This window comes from Trachurus trachurus (assembly GCF_905171665.1).
Source record: "Trachurus trachurus genome assembly, chromosome: 5".
NCBI lineage: Eukaryota > Metazoa > Chordata > Actinopteri > Carangiformes > Carangidae > Trachurus > Trachurus trachurus.
In genome coordinates this window covers 18786277-18813736 of record NC_139896.1, presented here as the reverse complement: position 1 = coordinate 18813736, position 27460 = coordinate 18786277, and the positions used below count along the sequence as shown (strand labels likewise).

Below are 27460 nucleotides of genomic sequence, written 5' to 3'. Positions count from 1 at the left end.
CTTAGTGAATGTGTGAGGTCTCAAGCCCACTGATTGATTGACAGCTTTGTTCATTCTGAAAACCATACTGTGTTCATGTTAGGGCTGTTCACACACTGACCACCACTGTTTGAGTTTGAGATCATACTAAAAACCTGTACACTGTCAATATTTTGGTAACATCTGATGACACCATATAACAACAGTAGGCCTAAATGTCTTGGAGAGGACACATTTCAAATGTGGTTGAAATTTAGGAGTGTAATTGAAAAGTATCATTAATATGTGATATTAGAGCGATTTACTGGACCATGATTCAATGTGTGCAGATATCATGTCCGCTTCCTGTTTGGTGATGGTCTGTATTTTGCTTATCAGTCAGCAAACCACATGTCTCAAACTAACACAAGTGTGTTTATCTGATTCCTCTGAGACACTGAGCTCAACTTCTTCCACAAACTAGGGCTGAATGATATGCACTAAAACATTAAAAACATTCAAAAGCAATTATTTTTGTTAAATATCGTGAGAGGAGTTGTCATTTTTATTTTTCATTTCATTTTCACAAAAAAATTTAAAATGTTAGTGTGATTTTTGTGTAGGCCATGTTCCCTTCCTTACATCCAGAGAATATGATCTGTGGCCTGGAGTGTCACATCCGTACCGTCTGCTAAATGAAAACCTCCTTCATCTTCTCTTCCTTACAGGTATATCTGCCCCTGTGGTCTACTTTGTGGACTACACCTCCCACAGTATTTTCCTGGAGGAAGTTGTTGATTCCTCAACTGTGCGTGACCACATCGCCACCGCACAGGAGTCTAAATCCTGTCAGGACCAGAAGCTGGAGCGGCTGGCTCAGAGGATGGGCCAGATCCTGGCCAAAATGCACGATGAGGACGTGGTCCACGGAGACCTTACCACCTCCAACATACTGCTGAGATGTGGCTCGGAGGATCCAGAGTCGGAACTGGTCCTCATTGACTTCGGCCTGAGCTACATCTCTGCTCTGCCGGAGGATAAGGGGGTGGACTTGTACGTGTTGGAGAAGGCATTCCTCAGTACTCACCCTAACACAGAGGCTCTGTTTGAGAAGCTGCTGAAGAGCTACACGGCAGCGTCCAAGAAGTCATCAGCAGTCATTAAAAAGCTGGATGAGGTCCGGTTGAGAGGGAGGAAGAGGTCAATGGTGGGCTGAAGAACTGAGCTTCATACAGGAACGAAGCTCTTTAGAGGTTTTGTCTGAACATGCTAAGATTATAAAAAAAAAAAAGACTGTTGAAATGAAATGAAAATAAAAATGTGACTTGTTGTAAAATGGACAGAAGTTTTCATCTAATTGGGATGATATTGGAACAAAAGGAGACTTATCTGTAGTCCACCATTAGCAGGACAGAGTCTTTAAGTCAAATACAACACCTAAGCGAAAGTTCAATCAAATTTTTAAGTTGAAGTTCCAAGGTGCTGGAAGTATTTAAAGTAAATTAGGACTTAACTATTGATCCAGGTGGATCAATAGCTGTGAACTGTGTTAAAGACAAGAGAACAAATTTAATGTATCACTGACTGCGCCCCGTTATCTCACCTAGTAGCAATATATGACCCAAATAAAACATCATACAAACAGTTTCTGATCACATTACTGGGAATTAAGTCTTATTCAGCATATTAAGCAATAATCATATTAAAATGATGAGTATTTGGATTTTAGTTTCACTACACAAAATATCCTTACTGGAGTTTTTGCAGCATTTCCCTGTAGTTTTTAGCTTCTAGGTGAATAATGCCCTGGTGTTCTGGTTGTTTAACTAGTGTGTGTAAACTAATTAGAGACATAGGCTACAGGTGTCACTTGGAGAAAGGTAGAAACATTATGGTATTGAGATAAATTAATAGTGTAAAGTGTTTGGATGAGTGGAAACACCTCAGGGACAAAACACAAACAAAATGCACAAACGTCATGACGTCAGACGTCATGATGCTCCTACCACTTATGCATAATGTCCTGATCAACTTGTAAACACAAATATCCCTGCAGCTGCTGTGCACCTGCTACACCTGCGGCTACATCTTATCTATAGTGTGTAAGACACTTTTGTTCAGCAGGTGACTCATCTTAAAGCACATGTGGTTCTGCAGGGCCAAAAGTCAAAGTCCTGCATGCCTGACAAGTTAACACACACCTAAGTGTTTGCTAAGCCACCACGTGATCCAGTCATTTTGAATCTGCTACAGTTCACTTTCATTATTGCCTCAGTGTGTGCCAACAACACCAACGGAGCTCCAGCTGAACATGAGGACTGTGATCCTGGTTACTGTTCTGCTCTGTGGTGGTGAGCTGCTGCAGGTGGCCACCCCTGTGTTTGCAGGCTCCTCGGCTGACTCCAGCAGGAGGCTCAGTGTGTTGGTGGGAACGGACGCAACTATCAGCTGCCTGTTCCGCAAACTGGCCCAGCAGGTGGAGTGGAGTGCGCTCACCGTCGAGTGGAACATGGTGGACAGACATGCAGAGAAGAAGACCGTGTACACGTTTGAGGACGGGAGAGCACGTGTGGGCAGGGACGGCTCTGTGGTGGACAGAACGGGGCTGCTCCAGAGCAACGCGTCTCTGCAGTTGCACAATGTGACCGTGGGAGACGAAGGGCTGTACACCTGCAGGGTAATCACACCTGTGGTCTACACAGAGACCACGTCCCTGGAAGTGCTGGGTAATCCTCTTCTTCATCCTCATATTCCACATAACTAGCTGTGCCTCGGTTCAGGGCCTGCATCCTTCTTGTCCTGCATTTGCTGTGTCACAGACAGCAGTGTGACTACATGTGCACTTCAAAGACTCTAACATGTAGATCCCTCATAGATCAACCTATCCCAAGATTCATTGCATGCTGCTTATATAATGTAATCAAACCGCCTCTTTTCAATGAAAGTATTGTGTTTCTGCCCAGTTTAACAGCTAAAAAGGTGGAGTTTTGTCAAGGCTCTTAGGCAACACAGCTGAACTTTGTGAAGCAGGTAAAAAAATAACTTAAAATGAAAGAAGTGACACTTCTTTTTATTCAAAAGTCACAATTCAGCAATCCACAAAATGTCCCACCACTTTTTACTGTTCCTTGGAAACGCTTCCATTGTGTTGTCTGAATTTGCATGTGCATGTGTGTTTTTCACCGTATTGCAGAGTTCATCATCACAGACGAACTGCCTTAACAATCATCTGTGACTCTCTCCCTGATCCCCAGCCCGGCCCTCAGTGTTGCTCCCAGAACAGGCGGCAGTGACACAGGGGGAGGAGAAGACCATACAGTGTGACATCACAGGCTTCTACCCAGAGAAGCTGGACGTCTCGTGGTACATCCAAAATGGCTCCCGCACTCACCACGCGGGGGTCAGCAAGCTGTCCCGAGTCTGCACGGAGATGGCAGTTCGCAACCCGGACGGCACCTACAGTATACGCAGCAGCATCACCCTGCAGTCCTCTGTTGTGGTGTTTGGAGAGGTTCGCATCATGTGCCAGGTGGAGCACCACACCTACGCCCGGCCCTACAACAGATCTGTGACCCTCACTGTTCAAGGTGGGTTCGCTTCTGTGAATGTGAAATGTCCTCATTGCGTACCATACATGGCGATGGCACCTGACCTCTCTCTGTCCCTGCAGCTCCATCACAGCCACCCTACAGTGCTGTCACTCTGATCGCTGTCACCAGTGTCACCAGTCTGCTGCTGGTCACCTCCGTCATCGGAGCCGCTTTGCTTCTCCACACGTACTTCTGCAAAGGTGAACAGACTGAGGCTGCACCAGGTCACAGTGGATCTCATGATCATAGTGACAGTATGAAAGAAAGACTGCATAGAAATGCAGAGTGGGAGTAGTGCTGCCGTATTGCCATGCTTCTCATACCTACAAATCCAAATTAGGCAAAGGGAAGGGGCATGCATGAAGCCGAGACTGGCTTGTGGCAGGAATACTCTCAGCTGCCTGTCACTAAAAGAGGCCACACTCTAAATTATACAGAATTTTAAGCCTTAATAAAATGTAAACATCAGTGTAATAGAAAAAACTCAACCCTGTGCAGTCACCACAAAGGAGAGAATCAACTCTAGAGGCCAAAACCGTAAACATGTTTTTTTTGCTGCTGTAAAGTTGGATGTTTTAACATTGGAGTCTATGGGGACTGACTCACTGTTAGAGACACACTCTCGTGACCAGTAGAGGAACGGTTTCATTTTTCTGCCTTGCAGTTTGATGCTTTTGTAAAACTGTTTGCACTGGTTTAGTTGTATTAATGCATGTTTGTTTATTTTAAGATGATTTTTCTCTGATGCAGTTTTATGTAGTTTCTTGTTACCTTTCACCTACAGGGTGCCATGTCACAACAAATGGTCATTTATGCCACACAACCAATTGGCTGCACTTCTATTCTATTCTATTCTATTCTATTCTATTCTATTCTATTCTATTCTATTCTAGTTGAGTCTATTCTATTCTATTCTATTCTATTCTATTCTATTCTATTCTATTCTAGTTGAGTCAAGTCTATTCTATTGTTGGTTCCCCACCAGCCTGAAGCAAAAGTTCACCTACAGCCACCTTTCCATACAACTGTGTACATTGTTTCAGAAACTTCTACTTTGCTATGATGGAGCGATTTATAGAGATGTATTTAATGACAACAGAACAAATCTGGTTATGACCTACTGACTGTGAACTATTAATTAAGCAAAAAAAAATGAATCTGTTTCTACAGCTCCACCCACTGTGTCTGAAATCAAACAGCCTGCCATCATATACGTTCAGGAGTCGACCCAGCTTCGGTGCATCATCCGAGGCGTGAGGCAGCGGGAGATCAAGGTGAAGTGGTTCAGACTGAGGAGCGGTCCAGACTCGGTGGTCTCATCAGAGTCGGCCTCCCTGCTGCTCAGTGAGGATCTCAGCGAACAGGCCTGTCTCCGCTCAGAGGGGAAACACCACACCTCTGTCCTCACTGTGTGTCTGAGTGTGACTGACGACCAGAGCAAGTACCAGTGTGTGGTGCTGTGCAGGGGGAGGAGCTTTAACAGAGAGACGACAGTCAGGGTCAAAGGTCAGTCACTATAGCTCCAAGAGCTTGTTATTCATATGTCACAGTCTGGAAATGTTTGACCCCCTAACCCTAAAAAAATTGTCATAGCAGTAGGTTCATTACCTTTGATTGTCGGTGCATGTTGTTTTGAGATCTGCGGGAAAGAGACGTGCGCTGCTCAGCGAACACAATGAACGATACAAGTCCCCCGTCCCTCATCAAACTCATCAAATATACAGTCCGACAACTCCAAAACGCTCTCATGGAGAAGTTGTGACCTGCACATTCACCACGCTATGAAATAATCATGTTACATTACGAGACAGAGTTGTTTTCGAGGCAAATGCGTAGCCGGAACTACATTCCAGACATGGCTGCTGGGCGGAGTGATTTCAAAAGCCAAGTAGCTCATGTCATAATGTTACATTATTATACATGATTATTTCATAGCGTGGTGAATGTGCAGGTCACAACTCGTCTACAAGAACGTTTTGAAGTTGTTGGATTGTGGGGACCAGTAGCGTTACCTCAGTTGTGTTCGCTGAGAAGCTCCTGTCTCAAAATAACATGCACCGATAATTAAAGGTAATGAACCTACCCCTATGACTATCTGGATTATGGCAATGGACGAATTTGCCAAAACGTTGAAGTATCCCTTAAATGCCCTGTCCTCTCTGTCCTGGCCTCTCCTCTCATCAAACACTCGCACACCTCCAGTGGAGCCATCTTTCTCCCAGATCTCCAGCATCCCTCAGGTCCCCAAGGTGGAGAGGCTGCTGGTTCTCTGCTGTCGGGTGGAGAAGTTCTACCCCCAGGAAATCAGCCTGGAGTGGTCCAGGAACGACGGGGAGGAGGTCCGCACCGTCACACACTTTGGTCCGTTCTCTGACCACAGCCGTCTCTACAGTGTGTGGAGTAAGATCCAGCTGGTCATGGCCCGAGAAGATGAGAGAGCCGTCTACACCTGCCGCGTTTACCACTCCAGCTTCCCATCTCCAGGGTTCAAAGATGTCTTGTACCACATCAACACTCAAGGTACTGGCAGCAGGGAGTAAGAAAGTAAATCTGTGTTTTAAACTCATGTAGTGCCTCCGAAACATTATAAGACCTCTACTAAAAACCTGGGTTCGTATCCACAAAGAATCCTAAGACTAAGTAGCTCTTAGTGACGTACTTCTAAGAAAAAACTTAGAATTCCTCGAATTCTAAGAAAATTCTTAGAATTTCTCCTTAAAATTAAGACTGTGACATTGTAAAGATAAAAGTTGTTCAAAAAGCATCTTAGCCCTTAAGAGAGCTCCTTAGGTAACAAACAGTTGAGAGGAGGGAGGAGGACTGTTAAGTGGCCAAGAGTTTCAGAGAAAGAAATAGCAGAAAGACAGAGAGATCTGAGAAATGTTCTCCAAACACTGAATGACAACACTTTAATGAAACGCTACATATTAGGCTATGCAGTGATAATGTTTGTGGTCGACCTCCCACAGTGAAAAACCACAATAACAGCATAAATGAAGGTGATCACACCATTATAATGTTTAACTTGAAAAATGCACCAATGCAGCACTAAAAAGCTGTGGAGCTGAGCAGAGTACAGGCCTGGATTAACAACCAGCAGTTCTGCTGCCCCATCTCAGCTGAAGGGGCCTGGACAGTATGACAACTGAGTATTTCTAAATCTGACAGACGTTTCTCATCATTAAAGAGGAACTATGCAGGATTTTTATCTTAACTATGCTACATTACAGCTTTTGAGTAATTGGGATGGTTTAATAAATTGTAACTGGTTATGAGGGAGAATGGAGGCTCTCTGCGCTGCCACCCCGGTGTCCCAGCTCTCCTCTCTGCGCACCGCGACACAAACACGCAACATAAGACGTGATCTCTTGTTTATGACAGATTGAACTACACAAATATACACGTTGTAACATTGTATATGACATGTAATGTCATTTACTGCTCTATCAATTGCTTTCTCGCCGGCTCGCTTGGAAACAAATGCACATGGCCAGGAAGAGGGTTGGCAAAACAGAGGAAAAGCGACCTTACATAGTTCCTCTTTAACCAAACTAAAATATGGTCCAATTTAGGTCCTGTATAGTTTTATAATCCTGAGGGAGAGGGACAAATGTCAATTTAAAGAAAATGAATCACATATGGTAGATTCTTGTTGGCATATAATGTTGCATAATTACTTTTTCATAACCAAACTCATGGTTGCTGAAACAAATTTTAATCTACCGCCAGTCTGCAGGAACAAGGCCTATCAGTCACAGAGATGCTGAAGAGGAAACAGTGATAACCGTGACACAAGATATTTCGTGCTAATACTAAAATGTCAACAGTGATAATCACCATGGGTCTTTGGCCTGTGAGAGGAAGCTAGAGAGCCCACAGAGAGAACATACAAACTCCACACAGAAAAGACTGAGGCCCAATCAACTTTCTTCCCCATACTGATGCTCGGTTTGAACTTCAGTCTTCAGGAGCTCATCTTGATCATGTACGTATCTTAAATATCACTTTTTGAAGGTTCTTTGTACTATATTTGGGTGTTGGGTTTGCCTTCCAGCCTCCAAAATGTGAGAATTGACAAAAAAAAATCTGTAATTTGCAGGCTCCCTAGCTGTTCTGAACAGGGCTGTTTTTAGCGGATGAAACAAGTTTCTTACGTTTCTCCATTTAAATAACATGCTAATTTAATGTCTTAACAAGGTTATCAGTGTTTAATCTTCTGCTTCACACTGATGTAGTTTTTTTAAATTTTAAAGTGGAGAACTGAAGAATTTGTGTCCCAAACAGGAACTCCTCCAAATGTAATGTTCATCGACTGTGAGCCGCTGTGTCCTCTGCTGAATGAAGAGTGCATCCTGCACCTGTGCATCAAGGATTTTTGTCCCGAGGACGTCTCTGTGACTTGGACCAAAGACGGGGAGACACTTCTCTCCGGTGTCTTCAACACCCCCCCCAGCCTCAACATCAATGGCCTTTACTCCATGTTCAGTTTTCTCAGAATCACTCCCAACAAGGACGTCCAGGGCTCAGAGTTCAGGTGCCGGGTGGTCCACAGCGCCCAGACAGAACCTGAGGAGAGACACTTCACTCTGCCACACCTGCACTTAACTAAATAACTGAATAACTTTGCACATACATACTCATTTACGTTTTTTCTAGATTCAAAATGACTTTCTACTCTCCTCCTAATGTTTTGCGGGGGGGGGGGGGTTCCCTCTCCATGTATAATTACTCCGGATGTGTACTGACTTTTTTAATTTGCCTATGGAAACTTTATTCTTCATTCATTTTCAACTGACTCTTCAATCAGCTGTCAACGCTGGACTTTCCTATATGACTGACAACATGGTTCTGTAGTGACGGAGACGGCAGGCCTCTTGTGTTTGTACATCCAAAGAACATTGGATGAGTTAAAAGGTCACATCAAACACAATCATGTAAGCTCTACTGTTAAACGTGCGATTAATATCTGTGTGTTCACAGTTGAATGAGTTATGACTGGTGAGAAGGAGTGTGAGTTCTCAGCAAGATGCAACATTGTGCAGAGGTCGACGCAGTATCTTTCATCTCTATTATTTCAATTTACAGAGATGGTGAGAGTGGTCAACTTCACTGAGCATGTCACTTATTCAATTAATTAATTAATTACATGTTTAAACTGTCCATCTGTGCTACAAAAGTGATATTATGCATGTGAAAGATTAATAATTAACCAGTGAAGATCCATGCCGTATCCACAGTATGGATGAAATTTAGCAGTTATGCACATTTACACTGATGCGTTGATGAATGTGCATTGTCCCAATTTAAAAAATGATGAAATGAAATATAGTGACTGTCGTGCCCTCCTTTAGTCGCTCTGCATGGGTGTAGGAGACTGTTTGTGAAGCGCTCTGAGAAACAAACAACTGTCCATATGCCTGTCCACATTCGGCTGATGTAAAAACCGCATGATCTTCCACCCCATGCATCACCTGATTACCTACATCCCTGCTTAGAAAGAAACTGCCACCTGTGGAGACCTGACGTAGACAGACAAATAAACAGATGTGGCTCCTATACATAGGCTGCACAGTACAAATTTGTATATGGACTGTGAAAGCAGGACAAGCAAGCTGTGAGATAAATAACCCACACTTATCTGCTGCAACATAAAATGACTACATTTATAAGGGGCTTTCTAGTCATAATATATAATGTACTATGTATGGTTCATCAGGGGACATACAGGAGAATTAAGGGTTACATCTGAACTCTGTAAAAAACAGGAAACTCGGCCCTTAACTCTTTTTTAATCTTTGTTTTGCTTCTAAGAAATCGCCAATCAGCTTGATGAGGAAATAGACAGAAACACAAAATGTTGTTAAAAGAGGGAGGGAGAGAAGGGGGAGTCCAGTTATCAGGAGATAGACGGAGACTGACACATAGAGCTGTGCTGACATGGCTCTACGGGTGGTGGTGCTGCTGCTGCTGCTGCTGCTGCTGTGGAGTTCAGGTAGAACTTGTACTGTATATATATATTTTTTGTTTGCATTCTAAATGTATTCAAATGGTATAATAACAATGTAATGTAGTAATCACAGGACATAATAGAACCACAAGTCATGTTATTATAGTTGCCCAAACGTTGCTATATAAATAAATAACATGGAATTAATATAGTAATGGATGTAGAAGCTGCACTTATGGGGGCAAAGGCTTAGCAGACATGCCTGTAACATCTTGTATACACATAATAACACAATAAGATGTTTTTTTAACGTGTGTGATGTGATGTGATGTGATGTGATGTGATGTGATGTGATGTGATGTGATGTGATGTGATGTGATGTGATGTGATGTGATGTGATGTGATTGTAAATTGATTGCATCTCCTTGTGTGTTTTTTAGTTAGTTGTTCATTTTTTGTGTCTTTTTTTAATGAAACTACTTATGGAGTATAGAAATTTGAACCGAGTGATCAATGTAAATACATTTGGCGATCACTGTTACTACAGGAATGAGGTGTTTGTAGACATACTGATTTGAGTAGCTGGGTGAAACTGACTCACAATAGCTCTGACAACCTGGAAACAATATTAAAGCCTGAATAGGTGGTGTTTCATCTGTCACACCCCAGCTGTGTTGTCGAGGCATGGTGGCTTTATTGCAGTCAGTAGTGTAGTCTGAAGGGTTTTAGTGACTTGTAGTGAGGACTTTGTATAGTATAGTAATAGATCATCTGCAAAAAAGAAAAAGAAAACCTGTTGTCGTGTGTGTTGAATGTTGGGGTGACATTTGTGTGTGTCCTGATCAAAAGCTGCTGATAAATTTGAACTCTCTTTTTCTGCATCTAAGGCTATGAAGGTTCCTTCACACTGTAATGGTTAATTATCAAAGAGGTCAATGATCTATGCGTGTTTATCTTTGATTAAGCTGATCTGGGTGACTTAGAGATGGAATAGGTTTTTCTGCTCTTATTTCATTTGAGTTGAGTAGTGCAGTATAGTATTGATTTCAATATGCTGATATTTTACAACCCACCATATTAACACTTCTTCATGGGGTGCCGTGGGTAAAGCTGCTCATGCTGAAAATAACAGCAACATTTTGTCACATTTAGCCTCAAACCATGTTTAAAAAAGTGGTGTGAATTTTTGAAAGTAACTTTTTAGCACATTTAACACATGCTAACTTTATGAAATAGTTACATCTAAATATTAAATGTTACACCTAAATGTTAAATCTAAATATTAAATCTAAATCTAAATCAAAATTTAAATGTTAAATCTAAATCTAACATTTAACATTTTAATTTAGATTTTTTAGATTTAGATTTAGATTTAGATTTAATATTTATATTTATATTTATATTTATATTTAATATTTAGTTTTAACATTTAACATTTAGGTGTAACATTTAATATTTAGATTTAACTATTTAATACATTTCAAAGTTAACAAATATTTTGTTAAATGTGCTAAAAAGTGACTTTCAAAAATTCCATACCAAAAATAATAAAAATACCAAGTCAAGTCAAGAGATCTTTATTGTCCCCGGAGGCCAATTTGCGGTGCAGCCAGCAGCAAAAAACAACAGTAAAAAAAAATACACAATAGTGTAGGTCTAATGTTTGAGGCTAAATGTGACAAAATGTTGCTGTTGTTTTCAGCATGAGCAGCTTTACAAACAGCATCCCATATTATGGTCTGTAAGTAAAACTTGCATTTGTAAAGTAAGTGCAGTGGCCAAATAAATGTTTAGTACAAAGAACAATATTGATCTACAAACAAACACACACGAGAAGGAGCCGTTATTATGTTGGTTATTACTAGTTATCTTCCTGCTTTCCTGTTTCTCTTCACTCTGACAATGTTGGCAAATTAATCACATTATAGGCGACCTACTGTTATTCAAGTTTACTGTTTGTGATGTTATGTTCTGATGTGAAAATATGACCCTTCATTATTTGGCATTTTGACTGTTCTGCACATGAAAAACAACAAACTGTCCTACATTTAGCCTACATTTTCACACAAATTCTAAATGACTGTAACATTCACATGCTGAAACATGTGAAAGTCAGAATGTTTTGGAAGTTATTTTAAGGACTCTATAATGAACTGGATTAAAGAACTTGTGAGAATGCACGAGTCCAGGTGATGTTCCTTCTAGTTTCTTTGTTGATTAAGAATGTTGAGGGTGTGAGTGTGATAGATGATTATGTGTGTATATGAAATGTGTGTGGAAGATCTTTACTGGACTATGCTGTAGGCTACTGATCTGTACTGGTCTATATTGGTCTACTGTATAACAGACCGTTGCTAAGTAAAACAGACTGTTGCTAGGGGTGCCGCTCTGATCAGAGTAGCACAGAGCAGCCCCAGAGCGATCTATGGCTCTGAGCAGCCCTTGTTCGGTCTTTTCCCCGCACCTTGTTGCGCAACAGTAAGCTGTAGATAGAGCATTAGTACCATGAGCACATTATAGAGGTGTTGTCTCTGCAGCCCCATCTCTGCTCCAATTGAAATGCTGCTTCAAGTATCTGATTTTCTCCTTAGGACTCCAGGCTGCAGTAAACAACCAGGCAACAGGTAAACAGAGAACAAGAAGAGAGATAAAGGGTAAGGGTACTTTATTAGTCACATATACAGCTAGTACAGTGAAATTATTTCTCTGCATTTAACCCATCCCTGAGGAGCAGTGGGCAGCCACGGTGCAGCGCCCGGGGACCAACTCCAGATTATGAGCCAGTGCCTTTGGTCAGGGGCGCCGACTGGAGGATTAACCTAGCCGACATGTTTTTAGTGCCACTGATTGAGGCAACAGTGTGTCATCCAGGGTCTGGGCCTGTATTTACACAACATTTGATCTCATTACTGATATTCTCAGTATATGCTCTGGGCTGAGGTGTGAAAAGCTCCACCATCCAGCTGGATGCTGACAACCAAACTTAAACCATGCTCCACAATTATTTTCCCAAACAATGATCTAAACCACTGTCTCTCTCTCTATAGGGATAGTTCACCCAAAATTCAAATGTCACTCATTATCTACTCACCCTCATGTCATCTAAGGGCTGGGAGTTTTCAGAGTCCTCCGTGCCTTCTTGGAGTTACAGGGGGGCTCGGCGCAGCACTGCATGTCCATATGACGGTTGCGAATGGGCCTCACTTTTCTTCGTCCAAAAAGACACACCAAAACACATCCAAATACCTCCATACTGCTCGTCTGTAATGTCCCTCTTGTATTGAATTGAATTTAATTGAATTCCTTTATTGCCATTCATACCAAGGTATAAACGAAATTTAAATGCAAACCTCCATGTGGTTAAAAACATCAATGAAGATAAAAAGACATACACACAATCAACAACAATAAGACAATAAAATTCAATATTGCAGTTTCTAAAGTGCAGCAGTCAATTTTTAAAGTGCAGTCAGTGTTGTCAGTGTCAGTGTGGGAGCATGTGGCAGTCTATGTGCAAGAGTTCAGTTGCCTGATGGCGCTGGGGTAGAAGCTGTTGGTCAGTCTGGATGTGTTATGTGGGGCCGTGTTGATCTGTAACGCCTCCCGGAGGGCAGCAGTGAGAACAAGGAATGGCCTGGGTGGAAACTGTCCTGGATTATGTTTTGTGCTCGTTGTTGGCATCTGGTGTGGTGTATGTCAGAGAGTGACGGCAGTTGTGTGTGTGTAATTTTCTGGGCTGACTTCCTGACTCTGTCCAGGGCTTTTCTGTCAGCTGCAGTACAACTGTTGAACCACACTATGATGTTGTATGTAATTATGCTTTGTATGGCACAGGTGTAAAATGTCTGGAGCAGTTTCTGAGGCAGATTGGCTTTCCTCATTGTTCTTAAAAAGTACAGGCGCTGTTGAACTTTCTTCACCAGGGCAGAGGTGTTGGTGGACCAGGTGAGGTCACAGGAGATGTGTGTTCCGAGGAACTTAAAGTCACTGACCCTCCCCACTACATCTCCTCTGATGTGGACAGGGGCAGGGTCTGTTCTTTTCCCGCGGAAGTCAATCAGCATTTCCTTGGTTTTGGAGGAGTTGAGGGCCAGGTTGTTAGTGGAGCACCAGGTGATGAGTTTATGGATGTCGTCTCTGTAGGCAGACTCATCATTGTTGTGGATGAGCCCCACTACTGTAGTGTCGTCAGCAAATTTGACAAAGATGTTGTTGTGTGACGGTGTAGCCTATTGTACAGTGTGTACAGTAGCGGACTCTGTGAGAACTGATGAGTGGTGAGGGCCCATCCGCACTGACTGAGGGCGGTCTGTCAGAGAGTCTCTGATCCAGCTGCAGATGTTCTGGTTGATGCCCAGGCTGAGTAACTTGGACACCAGCTGGCTGGGGATGATGCAGTTGAATGCAGAGCTGAAGTCCAGAAACAGCAGTCTTGCGTAGGTGCCAGGGTGTTCAAGGTGTGTCAGTATGCTGTGGAGGGCTGTGTTGATGGCATCTGCGGTGGATCAGTCTCATTCCTGCTCACCTGTGTGAAGTAGCGGTTGAGCTCCTCAGCCAGGTTGCTGCTGGTGCTGATGTCATGATCCATTGTTCCCCTGTAGTTTGTTATTTGTTGAATGCCCTGCCAGACACGCCGGGGGTCCCCCTCGTTGAAGTGTCCCTCAATCTTCCTCCTGTATACGGCTTTGCCTCTTTAATTCCCTTCTTTAAGTTGGATCTGGCAACATTGTATAGCTCCCTGTTGCCAGAGCGGAACAACAACAACAACAATTTTATTTATATAGCACATTTCATGCGACAAGCGCACATGTGCTTTCACAAAAATAGAACAACATTACAGCTCGTAAAATACATATAGAAAAATGAGAAAACAATAAGAAGAAAGTGTTGCAGATTAAAAACAAAAACTAAAAAACTTGTTAGGATAGAGGGAAATATTGCAAATTAAAGAAAAACAACAATTAAAAACTAAAAGCTTGTAAAAGAAGATACTGTTGTAGCAGACCTGAGTTCGTGAGGTAGGGAGTTCCAAAGAGTAGGACCATAATGACTGAAGGCACCATGAGCTGAGTTTGAGTGTATTCTTGGAATAGTGAGTAGACCTTTACTTGATGATCTCAGGGATCTGTCTGGTGTGTACTCAGTGAGCATTCAGCTCTGAACCATTTTATAGCTATGCTGCTATAGGCTTAGACTGCTGGGGGACACATCTGGTTACACAGAGCCCTCTCTCCTCCTCTCCCCACCCCTCCTCTCCCCTCCCCTCCTCTATTCTCCTCAGTTTTTTGAACTGTCATTTTCTGTTGTACTTTGTAGTTTGGCCTTGGTGTCTCGCACTCTCTCTGTGTTTCCGCAGATCCACCGGAGCTCCATCTCTCTGCACCAACAGCCGCCTGCACACCCCCTAGGTAGCCTTCAAGATCCTGCTGTGAGAACAGTGTCCAGTCAGTGAGCTCAAAGCAGTCCTGCAGTTGTAGGATGGCATCAGTAGGCCAGGACTTTATGGTTCTCACTGTAGGCACAGATGTTTTGATGACAGGTCTGTAAGCCGGGGTAAGCAGGAGAGAGAGGTGGTCAGACTGGCCGAGGTGGGGCAGGGCAGAGACTTTATATGCTCCTTTAACATTGCTGTACACATGGTCCAGTGTTTTGCCCTCCCTAGTTGGACATGTAACGTGCTGATGGAAATTCGTCCAACTTGTTGCCGAGCGATCTGGCGTTGGTCAGGAAGAGGCTTGGGAGCCCTGGTCTGTGTGGGGCTCTCCGAAGCCGGACCTTGATGCCCCCCCTGCTGCCTCGCTTCTGGCGCCGTTCCCTGCGCCGCCTCCTGCGTCTCCACCCCGGTGAGGTAATCCACGGGTTCCCCGCTGGTAGAGTGATCTCGTGCGGGAGGTCAAAACGAGGAGATTTAGCAGCGTCTAGCTCACCGTAGAGTGTCCCAATCCGTATAAGGTCAAACCGGTCGTAAATCAAAGTGTTCGCTGTCACAAAAGACACGGAAGGGAAGACGAACAAGACGAACACGAACCACCACGGGGAGAGCAAAGCCGCTGCATGCGTCTGCGCCGCCATCTTGCCAAAAATTATTGAAGCCCCAACATGAGAAATTGTTCCGAAAAAAATTAAATAAGTCTATATTTCAAGCTTGATTGTAGCAGAAGCTCCCAGTGTCTCAGTTCACTGCTTTGCCTATGTCTGTACAAATCTTGCGCGATTTGCATTGACACCCAGTTCACAAGATTCTGGCAGAGCAACACTGGGAGCTTCCGCTACAAACAAGCTTGAAATATAGACTTATAAAACTTTTTCGGAACAATTTCTCATGTTGGGGCTTCAATACAAGAGGGACATTACAGACGAGCACTATGGAGGTATTTGGATGTTTTTTGGTGTGTCTTTTAGGACGAAGAAAAGTGAGGCCCATTCGCAACCGTCATATGGACATGCAGTGCTGCACGGAGCCCTGCTGTAACTCAGAGAAGGCACGGAGGACTCTGAAACTTCTCCCAGCCCTTACTGTGCGTTCACACCAAAAGCTTCCAAAGCGTCAAAAACGCTCGAGGGTGGGCGTCAGACAAGACAGCTTCCAAAACGGCAAATATTTTCAGCCGCTTTGGCCGCTCGTCACGTGACTGACGTCAAAGTTTGATCGCGCTGGTCATTGGGGAGCCGAAATACAAAAAAAAGAAAAAAAAGGCAACCGACGGACATCTCTATTCTGACTGGTTGCCGCCGGTTGCCGCTTAACCACGTCATAGCTAATTACCCTAAAGTTAACCAGGGCTCAACTTCTCGTCTGGTGACGCTTTGGAAGCGCGGCGAAGCCTGTTGACGCTTTGGACGCTCAGAGTCGCTGGGCTCTCATTGAAAATGAATTGACTTCCGGCGTTTTGACGCTTTGGAAGCTTTTGGTGTGAACGCACAGTTAGTCGACATGAGGGTGAGTAGATAATGAAATTTGAATTTCGGGTGAAGTATCCCTTTAAAGTGATATTTCTGGCTTTTAGAAGTAGGATTGTGTGAGGTTATTATCTACAGTGGGTGTCTTACCTGTGGACACAGAAGCTGTGTGATGAGATGCCAAGTGGCTAATGCATGTTCGCTGCCATCCCCATCACAGCAGCTCATTTCTCAGCTGCTGCCTTTCCAAACCAGGAAAACACTAATCAGAACCTCACACAACTCCACATCTAATGAATGCAGGCTTCATGAATGCAGATATGTTAAATGTGGATGGCCTCTTTCCTTATTTCCTCTCTCCTCACAACTACTCCTGCATCTCTCCTCCTGTCTGTTCTGGCACAAATAATCATATGAGGAAATCTGGTTAAAATGGGGTGCTGAGATCTATATTTGATTGTTTGTATATTGTATCCCATAATCATCCCTGTCCTGCTCCCCTCAGACATTCAGTGTAAATCTGCAGTCAAGACTGACATTGTGCTGTTGGTGGATGAATCTGGAAGCATCTCCCCAGATCTTTTTCGTGACATCCTTGACTTTCTTTTGGCCATCACTGGAAGCTTTGACATCGGCCCGGACAAATTCCAGTTTGGTAATATTTGTACTGTCTCGTACTACTACTGCCTCTTTATACTTATCTTTACAACACATTGTGAAAGTGCATAGGGCCCACACATGCACTGGCCTTCACACTGCAGCTATTGAAATTACTATTAGTGAAAGTACAAAACCATGGATGTAATCAGAGAAGAAAAAAAAGGCCTCCCTGATTTTATTAACACTGTTATAAAGAAATCAAATGTACACAACTATATGTTTCTCCTCTGATGCATTTAGTATCTGTGCTTCCTGCTGTTTGTGTCAGTTTGTCTGTGTTGTTACTCTTTCCTCCAGTTCACTCCCCTCTCTCCAGATGTTTGTTTGGATTATGTCTTGTTGTTGTGTTTCTACTTTTGTTCCTTTTTTTCTTCAATGTTATTTTACTGTTATTAATTTTGTCTGTCATAATATGTGTCTACTACTTGTAAGTCTCAAGCAAGCACTTTGTGTTGTCTTGTAGTTGAAATGACAGACAAAAACACATGCTCTGCCTTACCTGTAGGTCTGACGATGTACAGTGATTACCCAAATACCATTTGGGAGCTGAATAACCACGGAACCCAGCAATCCCTGCAGAAAGCCATAGCCAATCTGATACAGAGAGGAGGAGGCACCGAAACAGGTGATAAACCATCATGTTGTCACGTTGTCCAAACCAGATTCACACCAGAGAGGGGCTGTGGCAGTACTTTGGTTGAGTACAATAATTGCTGAACAAAGTGTGAATGTGACACAACAAGAAACTTTATTTAAATTTTCTATGTTTTTGAATGTCTGTCACCATAAAAACTATGAAAAGCAGCAGCAGCAGCAGCAGCAGCAGCAGCAGCAGCAGCAGCAGCACAGCACTTAAAATGATATGTTGATAAATGACAGTGTTGATTTTGTGACAGTAACAATCAGTGTAATAGCATAATAACAATGAACACAGCTGATTGTGACAGGTTGTGTAGATTGGCGTACAGATCTGGGTAGGTACAAGGAAATAATTAGTGAATGAGGAGAAATTAAAAATACTTTATAGGCCTTAATATGATTAGCACATTCATTATTTTGGTTATTATACCTAAACAGTTATTATCATGAGGAACATCCAGGAGGCTGAAGCTAATATGTACTTTCACAACAACTGGGGCAACAAGAACTCCATCACATGCCAAAACTGAGCAACTCAGCAGCATTTTAAAAAGTGACAAGACATAGTTTAAAGCTACAAAGGTGTATTTACTCTTACATTTTTTATAATAACTAAAATAAAATGATCATTTTGATTATTCTTTTTGTTTGTGCCCATGCTTATTTTCAAGATTTTACCTTCTTATTTGCACTTCTTGGAAAAGTCTGTCTATTACTGTCATACAGGAAGGGCTCTGGACTACATCTACCAGAAGAGGTTTCAGCCTCATGTGGGAATGCGTACAGAGTCCCGTAAAATTGTTGTCCTGATCACAGACGGAGAGTCTCAGGACGATGTTACATCCCCCTCAAGGAATCTAAAAGACAATGGCATTGAGATCTACACTGTCGGTGAGTGAGTGGTAATGTGCAAATTTCCCTGCTTCACCTTGGTCAGGGGGTCAGTTCCAGAGAGGTTAATAGTGGATAAACGAACGTCTCCAAAGGACTGATGTTTCAATCATGATGTGGCCACAGGAAGCAGCATCTGACTGATTTGTTGATTTAGTCAGTTCTTGTGTGTAATGAAAATCAAGTGAGGAAGGACACAGGTCTTAGGATATTGGTATTAAAAAGTGGACTCAACTAGACTCAGTGTTCTGAAGGAATCTGAATCAGTAGGATCCTCTGAGGAAATTAGTTTGTTACAATGGCCCTCATTTATAGCTATCAACCATGCATACACTGAAATGGGTGTACGCCAAATCTCCCGCAAGGATTGGCATTTATCACTCTGAACGTGAGCATATTACAGTAGGGTATGCAAAAATCTCCCACCAGCAGGTGAACGCACATTTGAACCAGCGTATAACATCAGGACAGAGGATGTGTCGTTTAATTATTAAAAGATCATAATGATGTATGCTATGCAGACTTCATGTTGTTGCTGTTCTTCTTAGTGACATAAATAAATTACGGCCACATGCTCATCAAGTCCATGTTAAAAATGTGACTCCACGTTTACTTTTGAGAAACAAGGTGAATTAAAAGCCAGATGTAGACAGACAGAAATGCTATAGTGTGATAGGACGGATGCTCATTAAACAGAAACAGTCATGACCAACCAATTATTGTTAGAGCAGCAGGCTCCACATCACAGAAAGAAACCTCCTCCAGGTAGAAGATCTCTTGCAGGAGACTGGTCGACTGACCTGTTCAGGTGCAGGTGATCTCTACAGGGGAGTTTATGGCTACTGAGACCTGTCATCGGGAGATCAGGGATCGGGCAGGTGTTTCACAACCCTCCATCAGCCGAACCATGTGTAACCCGCTCGTTACCACGGAATGTTCTGGACTAGTGACTAGGTTCGTAGAGGAGGGTTTAAAAGAAGTGACAGACACAACGAATAAATGGAGCCACGAAGTATTCTGGATGTAAATTGTTTGTATTAAATTGTAGAAAATAAAAAATAAAATAAAATTCAATTCAACAGTTTCACAGTATCTTCAAACCCAAAACCAAAATAAAGTGTTCAATAGGAACCTCAGTTGTTCCTTTAATTGTCCTTTAGTTGTTCCTTAATGTTCGTGAATGTTCCTTTAATTGTCCTTTGAGAGGTCCTTTAATGTATGGTTCGTCAGCGCGCTTAAGTCAGTGTGTGTGTAAGTCAGGGGAAAAGGTCAAAAGAGTCAGGGGTGTGTGTGGTGGTCCTACCACTCCACACACTCAAGGTGAAGGTGAAGAAGGATGGATGTCCTCCTCGGGCTCAGGTGCTGGTTCTTTGTTCCACTAGCTCGCCATCTCCCTCAACAGGAGAATCCAAATCCACGTCAAAGGCTCTGAGGGTCTCAAAAAACCTAGCCTGTATAAAAACAGGGCTTTACTTAACACAAAATCATCAAACTTCTCTTATGGCCATATTCAATACATACTATAAATCTCAACACACTACTGGAACACAATAGTGATTAAATGAATTATCTTTTTAACTGTACAGTTCTCTTTTTTATCTCAAGGTGAGTATTTTCACACATTCTAATCATTTTAAATCAACATGAATTATCTTAGCTTTTTAACCATGAATTATGATCATTTTAGCTTCTTTACCATGAATTATGATAATTTTAACTCAGTTTTCCACATGAAATATTGTTCATTTTAATCCTTTTTAACCATTTCACACATGTTCATTGAATTATGAACTGAAAATTAGCTAAATGCACCTTTACCACACATCACAATATCAATTCAGGCTTCAGAGTTTCTGCCTCTGTGATAAATGGACATGTTTAGCAGCATTTAACAGACACACAACCTAAACAGTGCATCTCAGAATGAATACACACACACACAGGAAAATAAATAGCACACCTCATGTTTTCATCAGATTATCAGAGCAAAATATGCAGCTTTAACTCTTAAAACACACAGTAAACAGTAGCGGCAGGTCACGTTCATGAGTAAACAAGCTTTCTGCCCTCTCACAGACTGAATCACGATGTGGCTACTCTTTTAGCATGTGCTAGCGCTAGTTAGCTCGAGCAACTCACCAAGTCTCTTCCGAAAACAATAACCCACAGGTCCTCGACCACCTCTCTGCTGCAGGTAGGTACACTCTCACGGGTTATTCTGTGTTGATAAGTGAGTTAACAACCGCCGTTTTCGTGACTTCTTAATGACTTTCTCTTCCGTGTTTCTCATCTGCTCGTACCGCTGCTCTCACTCTGCTGCTGTGACTCCGCACCGCTCTACTCTGTACTCTCACTCACGCACTGTAACTCTCGCGAGAAGAGGGTGGGACTACTTTTTCTTTCAAATCATGCATATAATATAACAATTAAGGACTGAGTGTGTGCAAAAATAATATTACTGACAGAATAATAAATTAAAGAGGGTTAATTAATAAAAAATAATGTTTTAAGGGAAACAACAATATTATCTGTTTTCTACTGGGTTACACCCTCCCCCTTTAATTCCCATGCACGTCCCGCTGCATGTTACTACTCTACAATAGGAGTGGTCATTTCAAAAGCTTGACTCTGGGACCAACTATTGTCAGTATTCAGGGAATCAATAAAAGCTTCACTTAATCCTTGGAATAGTGATCGAACGACTGTGACTAATGGGTTGCCTAACTGAGGATAGTCAAGTCTTTTTGATGGCTGACGAAGTCTCTCAGATCTCCGTATGGACTGGGTCAGGTCTGAGTCGTTACTTTGAGTCACAGTCACTGGTTGCTCATTAACCTGGTCTCTCATCTCTGTTTCAGCCACGTTTTGACTTTCTGTCTGCATGGAGCTCGTTCCAGGTAGGTCTGACACATCTGCCAAGGTGTTTTCTGGCATGGATGGAGGCTGGTTAAAGAGGCTTTCTCCTGCCTCATGGTCAGTTTCCTCACTACCAGGCGGCTCATCTGCTGTGGTTCCATTTTCGACATTTGACTCATTTGTTTCACTTTCATTTTCTCTTTCAGGTGGTTCCGGGATGGGCTCTCCATCACTTGACGTCTCCATGGACGGATTTCCAGGTAAGTGTGGGGCTCCAGTGGATATTTCAGGTAAGTGTATTTCAGTTTCAGGTAAGTGTATTTCAGTTTCAGGTAAGTGGTTGTCAGATTTTCCTCCAGGTTTCCCAAGTTCCTCCTTTTGTTTTCCTGGGTTCAGTATTGGTGTGTCATATATTTTGATGAAATGTGTCTCTTTTATCTCTTGTGATGGTTCAAACTGATAACAGACTTCATCATCATCATCATCATCATCCTCTTGAATCAAGTCGTTAGCCTCAGCTTGAGTGACACTTTGTCGAGTTCGTGGTCTTTGAGGTTTACTGATACGCTCAGGCTCCTCCTCTTCCGCCTGCGGAAGGAAACCACAAGGGAGCAAAAGGTCTCTGTGGAGCGTTCTCAGGGGACCATCTTCTTTCTCTGGTTTCAATGAATACACAGGCAAGTCTCCCATCCTCTTGGTGACTACATACACTGTTGGCTCCCAACGGTCTGCCAGTTTGTGTTTACTCCTGAGACGAAGATTTCGGACTAAGACCCTGTCTCCAACATCCAATGTGGACTCACGGATAACCTTGTCAAATCTTTTCTTGTTTTTCTCAGCCACTTGACGAGAGTTCTTGGTAGCTAGCTCGTAGCTTTCCTTAAGATGACTTTTCAAGGTTTTGACATAGTGTGAATGCGAGAGGGTCTGTTTGTTGGTAAGTGGTAGTCCAAAAGCAATATCCACAGGCAGCCGTGGCTGTCTTCCAAACATTAGCTCGTACGGGGAAAAGCCTGTAACATCATTTTTTGTGCAGTTATAAGCGTGTGTGAGGGGCTTTACGAAGTCACGCCAGTGTGTTTTTTCTCTATCCTTCAATGTACCCAACATACTAAGTAGAGTTCGGTTGTAGCGCTCTACTGGGTTCCCTCTAGGGTGATACGGGCTGGTTCTCACCTTTCGTATGCCTAGAAGGGAGCACAGTTCTCGGATGGTATGCGACTCGAAATCTCTCCCTTGGTCACTGTGGAGCCTCTCGGGGAAACCATAGTGCACAAGGAAATGTTCCCACAGGCACCGCGCCACAGTGCTAGCCTTTTGATCTCGTGTAGGGATGGCCACCGCGTACTTAGTAAAGTGATCCGTTATCACTAAAATGTCTTTTGTGTTCTTGCTATCAGGCTCTAATGAAAGGAAGTCCATGCATACAAGCTCTAAAGGCCTGGTGGTCTGGATGTTTACAAGCGGGGCCGCCTTATCAGGTGGAGCTTTTCTGCGGACACATCTCTCACACATTTTTACTTTTCTTTCGACGTCTGAGGCCATTCTCGGCCAATAGAAACGAGATCTTACAAGTTCGACCGTCCGCTCAATCCCTAGATGGCCCATACTGTCATGAAGATTTTGCAACACAGTTGGCCTGAGGGCCTCAGGGAGAACGAACTGCATGATGGTTTCGGTTCCAGAAAAGCGCTTCCGGTAAAGGAGGTCATCTTTAAGCTCGAGACGCTTCCATTCCTTCAAGATCAAATGGAGGTCAGAGGAATCGGCTTTGAAGCCTGCAGGTAAGTTACTTCCTGATTCTAATAGGCTGATGACTTTGCCAATGATAGAATCGTCTCTTTGTGCCTGCATGAGATCAGAATGACTGTACTTTGGAATTGTTAGAAGTCCGTTGTTTAGATCTTCCTCATCAAAAACAGTAGGAATGGCTGCGGAAGACATAGCAAGAGACTGCACAAGACCAAAAGATGGTGCATCATCTAACAAAGCTGTATGCCTCTGACAGGCTGCAGTGACAGTGTCTGCCAAAAGAAGATGAGAAGGCTCAGCATCCCTTACAGACGACAGAAGATGAGACTTGAACTTCTCAATGCGTTGGCATTCCTCCTGAGAAGCCAAATCGTCCACAAGTGCCCCGTGAGGCCGTCTGGATAGGCCATCCGCATCTAGATTCTGTCTGCCAGCTCTGTATTTGATGTCGAAGGTGTAGGTTGACAACGCTGCAAGCCAGCGGTAGCTAGCGGCATCTAGCTTTGCTGTGGTTAGCAGGTACGTTAAGGGATTATTATCTGTAACGACAGTGAAAGTATTGCCGTACAGATAATCATGAAATTTGTCTGTGATGGCCCATTTAAGGGCCAAAAACTCCAATTTATGAGCCGGGTATCTGGACTCACTTCTAGATAAACCTCGGCTCGCGTATGCAACTGCACGTGTGGTTCCCCCCTGTTCCTGATACAGGGCTGCTCCTAACCCCGTGGTGCTAGCGTCTGTATGAAGGAAGTAGGGAAGCTTCGGATCAGCGTAGCCGAGCACGGGTGCAGAGGTGAGTTTCTCAATTATTCCTTCAAAGGCTTGCTGACATGCTTCACTCCAACGTTCTCCGAAAGGTTGCTTGGGGTCTAGGTATTTACCATCATTTGGACCGGCTTTGCAGCCCTTCCGCCGAGGTGGATAACCAGCGGTGAGAGAGGTAAGTGGCTTTACTATTTTCGAATAGTCCTTCACGAACCTCCGGTAATAACCGGTAAACCCAAGGAATGACTGGAGTTCTTTCAAGGTTTGTGGTCTTGGCCAGGTTTTTAGCGACTCAACCTTCTCGGGGTCGGTTTTCACTCCCTCCCTGGACACGATGTGTCCTAGATAACGAACGGAGGTCTGAAAGAACCTACACTTGCCAGGTGAGAGCTTGAGCCCGTATTCTCTCAGGCGTTCAAGGACATGAATGAGCCGGGTCTCATGCTCTTCAAGTGTACTGGAAAACACGATTAAATCGTCCAAGAAGACGAGGACTTCTTTCAAGTTGATGTCGGTCATACATTTCTCCATGAGCCTTTGAAAAGTGCTCGGAGCATTTGTAATTCCCTGCGGCATACGATTAAATTCATAGAACCCGAAGGGACACACAAATGCCGTCTTTGGTTTATCTTCCTCACACATCTCGATTTGGTAATAGCCCGACTTGAGGTCCATCACAGAAAACCATTGTGACCCAGCAAGGGCTGAAAAAGAATCCTCTAAATTCGGCAATGCATAGGCGTCACGGATGGTCTGCAGATTTAGTTTTCGATAATCTACACATAACCTCACATCACCATTCTTTTTCCGCACTACAACAATAGGTGAGGAAAACGGAGACTCAGACTCTTTAATGACACCAGCATCTAAAAGTGCTCTAAGATGTTTTTTGACTGCCTCGAAATCATGAGGGTGAATGGGTCGTGACCTCTGTTTAAAGGGAGTCTCGTCTTTGAGGTTAATGCGATGTTGAACCTTGGTCGCATGACCAAAATCAAGGTCACTGTGAGAGAAGACATCGGAGAATGTGTTCAATGTTTGTGTTATTCTGTGCTCCCATCCCTCAGGAAGTGAGGATGTACCAAAGTCGAAGTTCAAGGAAGACTTTGTGTCCGTGCCCTGCTGCTGGGCAGAACAGTTAACAGTGATCGGTTGGTCACTTTTCTCTCTGGGTGAAGGGTTTGGGATGATGCAATCAGGGGCGACTAGCTCAGCGATCACACAATTGGTGGGAAGTGTGATGTCATGATTTGTCTCGTTCCTCAGGAGCACTGGAACTTTGTAGGGACCATGCTTTGGAAGAGTAATCAGGCAGCAATCAACAAAGACACCACCTGGCAAAGATGAGCTAGTCGGCTGTTCAAGTAATGCCCATTGTTCTGGCTCTGCTTGGTTGGAGCACACAAAACCCTCAAACAATGCCTTCTGGTTTGCAGGTAGGACATCTTGAGTTTGACCTTTAAGTTTCACCAGACCAATCTTACCATTTCCTGCTTGTTTCTTTCTGATCTCAAGTGTTTTCAGGACCTGCTGATAACCATATGGAATGGACTGACAATGAGGTAAGGACTCACAATGTAGGTCATACAAGGGGTCAAGAGTGTTTGTGCCAATTAACAGGGGGATATCACTGTTTGAGCGGAGATCAGGGACAATTAGGGCCAAGGTAAGTATTTCAGGTTCGGTTTCTAGGAAGTTTTTTGGGAACTTTATGTTGGTCTCCACATATCCAAGATATGGGACGGTCTGGCCATTTGCCCCCTCGACCTCTAGAAGGTCTGAAATGGGTTTAATGGGGTGCTCAGACAGATGGTCTCGGTAGAAGGTCATGGATATGGTGGTGACTTGCGAGCCTGTATCCAGTAAGCAGCTGCAGTCCACCCCATTGACAGCTACTCTGGATGTGCACTTTCTCCCCACAAGTCGACTAGGCAGTTTCTTGTTGTTATGTGCATCAGTATTTAAACTCATTGCCTTCTTTGTTTTTTTAAAGGTGGGACGTTTCTCATCCCTAGCTTCTGTCTGTCCCTCAACAGAAGCTTCAACTAGTTTAAATCAGGTGTATCAGTGGGGTTATTGTAGCTTTCCCACACACGCTGTTTTTCTTTGAGTGCTTTTCTCTTGGCAGCTACTAGCACTGGGTTTGGATCTTTGCTGCATGCTGATGCAATGTGAGCATCCTCCCCACACCTGAAACAATACCACGGCTTCGGTCTTGGTACCCTTGCTGTGATTTGTTTGATTTCTTTCATGTCTGGTTCAACTTTTGTCTTTTGTTGCTGTTTTTTGTTCCCTTTTGCTGCAGTTTTTACAGGTTTGTCTGTGCATCTGGCCTGGAGCTGTGCTACTTGGGCGCTAAGATTTGCAAGCTGTTTCCTGAGATCATCATCTGCAGTGGGAGCATCATCAGGATCCATAATGGGGTAAGAACTGCTTGTGTCTGACATGCATGTGGTCTGTAATTGTGTGAGAGCTCTTGTTTTTGTTATCCCCAAATGTTGCTTCATTCTGGTTGCTTTACTTGCCTGCTTATCCTCTTCAGTGCGCAGTAGTAGAAGCAGTTCAGCAAAAGAAGGAGGGTCACTTTTCCGCTGTTCAAGCTGAAGGATGGTTAGCAATGGGCTATCCCAGCAACCACGACAAAACTGCCGGAGAAGCTGTTTATTCGCATCACCAGGAGCTATCCCACCTCTGCTGATTACTGAGCTCAAAGCAGTGTGTAATCTCTGCAAGTAATCAGCGGATTTCTCACCAACATTTTGGTTGGTGTTCAAAAAGCGAGCAAAGAGCTCATCACCGTCCTCTACTGCGGCGTAGGCCGAATCAAGCAGCGTGAGGTAAGTCTTGGATGTAGCTGTTGGGCCTAGTGATTTCACTACATTGGCTGCTGGCAGTGAGAGACTCTCCATAATCTTTCTGACAACCTGGGTATCAGAGATGGTGGGATCATTTATGCAAAACTCTACACTGCTACGCCAAGCATCATAATCGACTTCAAAAGCTGGGTGGGGAACTCTCCCTGAGAAAGGTTTCAGTTTGTAAGACAAGTTGGAATGAGAAGCTACATCACTGCTTTTAACAATGTGCTCCACAATGACACGTTGCACCTCTGGTGTGCTGATCAGATCTGCTGGCAATTGGGGGGATTGCATTTTTCTTTCTTGAAGCAGAACAGTCTCACTGGTGGTTTCAGCAAGCTGAGGTGTGACACTAACTGAGCTTGCATTTTCAATAGCAGGGGAGGCAGGTGGCGTAACTTGAGGTTCATCTGGAGGGGACAATGGCTCTGGTTCTGCAGGAGTTTCAGTGACATTGGCTACTGCCCCTTCCTCCATTGACTCTCCTATTCTAGCCAACTCTGCCTTCAGAATGTCTTCAAATGATCTACTGCTCCTCCTTGCCAAATCTCTCAACTCAGTCAGGTAAGCTACTGTTACAGAAGCGCTAACCTCAGTACTGTAGACACTGGCTAGGTTTTGAATGTGATGAACGACTCCTG

General features: G+C 43.5%; 1 protein-coding gene and 1 gene segment (V, D, J or C); both read left to right on the top strand.

Annotated features, from left to right (window-relative positions):
• The window catches only part of tp53rk (TP53 regulating kinase), a gene marked incomplete at its 5' end in the record, with an annotated part of 199246 nt that extends 197657 nt beyond the window's left edge, over positions 1–1589 (top strand). For both annotated transcript variants that reach the window (XM_083972798.1, XM_083972797.1), the window contains one exon: positions 687–1589. In XM_083972798.1, the coding sequence (XP_083828924.1) occupies positions 687–1174 (488 nt within the window). In that variant the 3' untranslated portion in view covers positions 1175–1589. The remainder of the gene's footprint in view (positions 1–686) is intronic.
• Positions 1590–2269: 680 nt separating this feature from the next.
• On the top strand, positions 2270–8161 carry LOC310985667 (Ig mu chain C region-like). The segment is given in 6 exons: positions 2270–2684; positions 3213–3545; positions 3629–3748; positions 4719–5054; positions 5751–6068; positions 7833–8161.
• The last annotated feature ends 19299 nt before the right edge of the window (positions 8162–27460 follow it).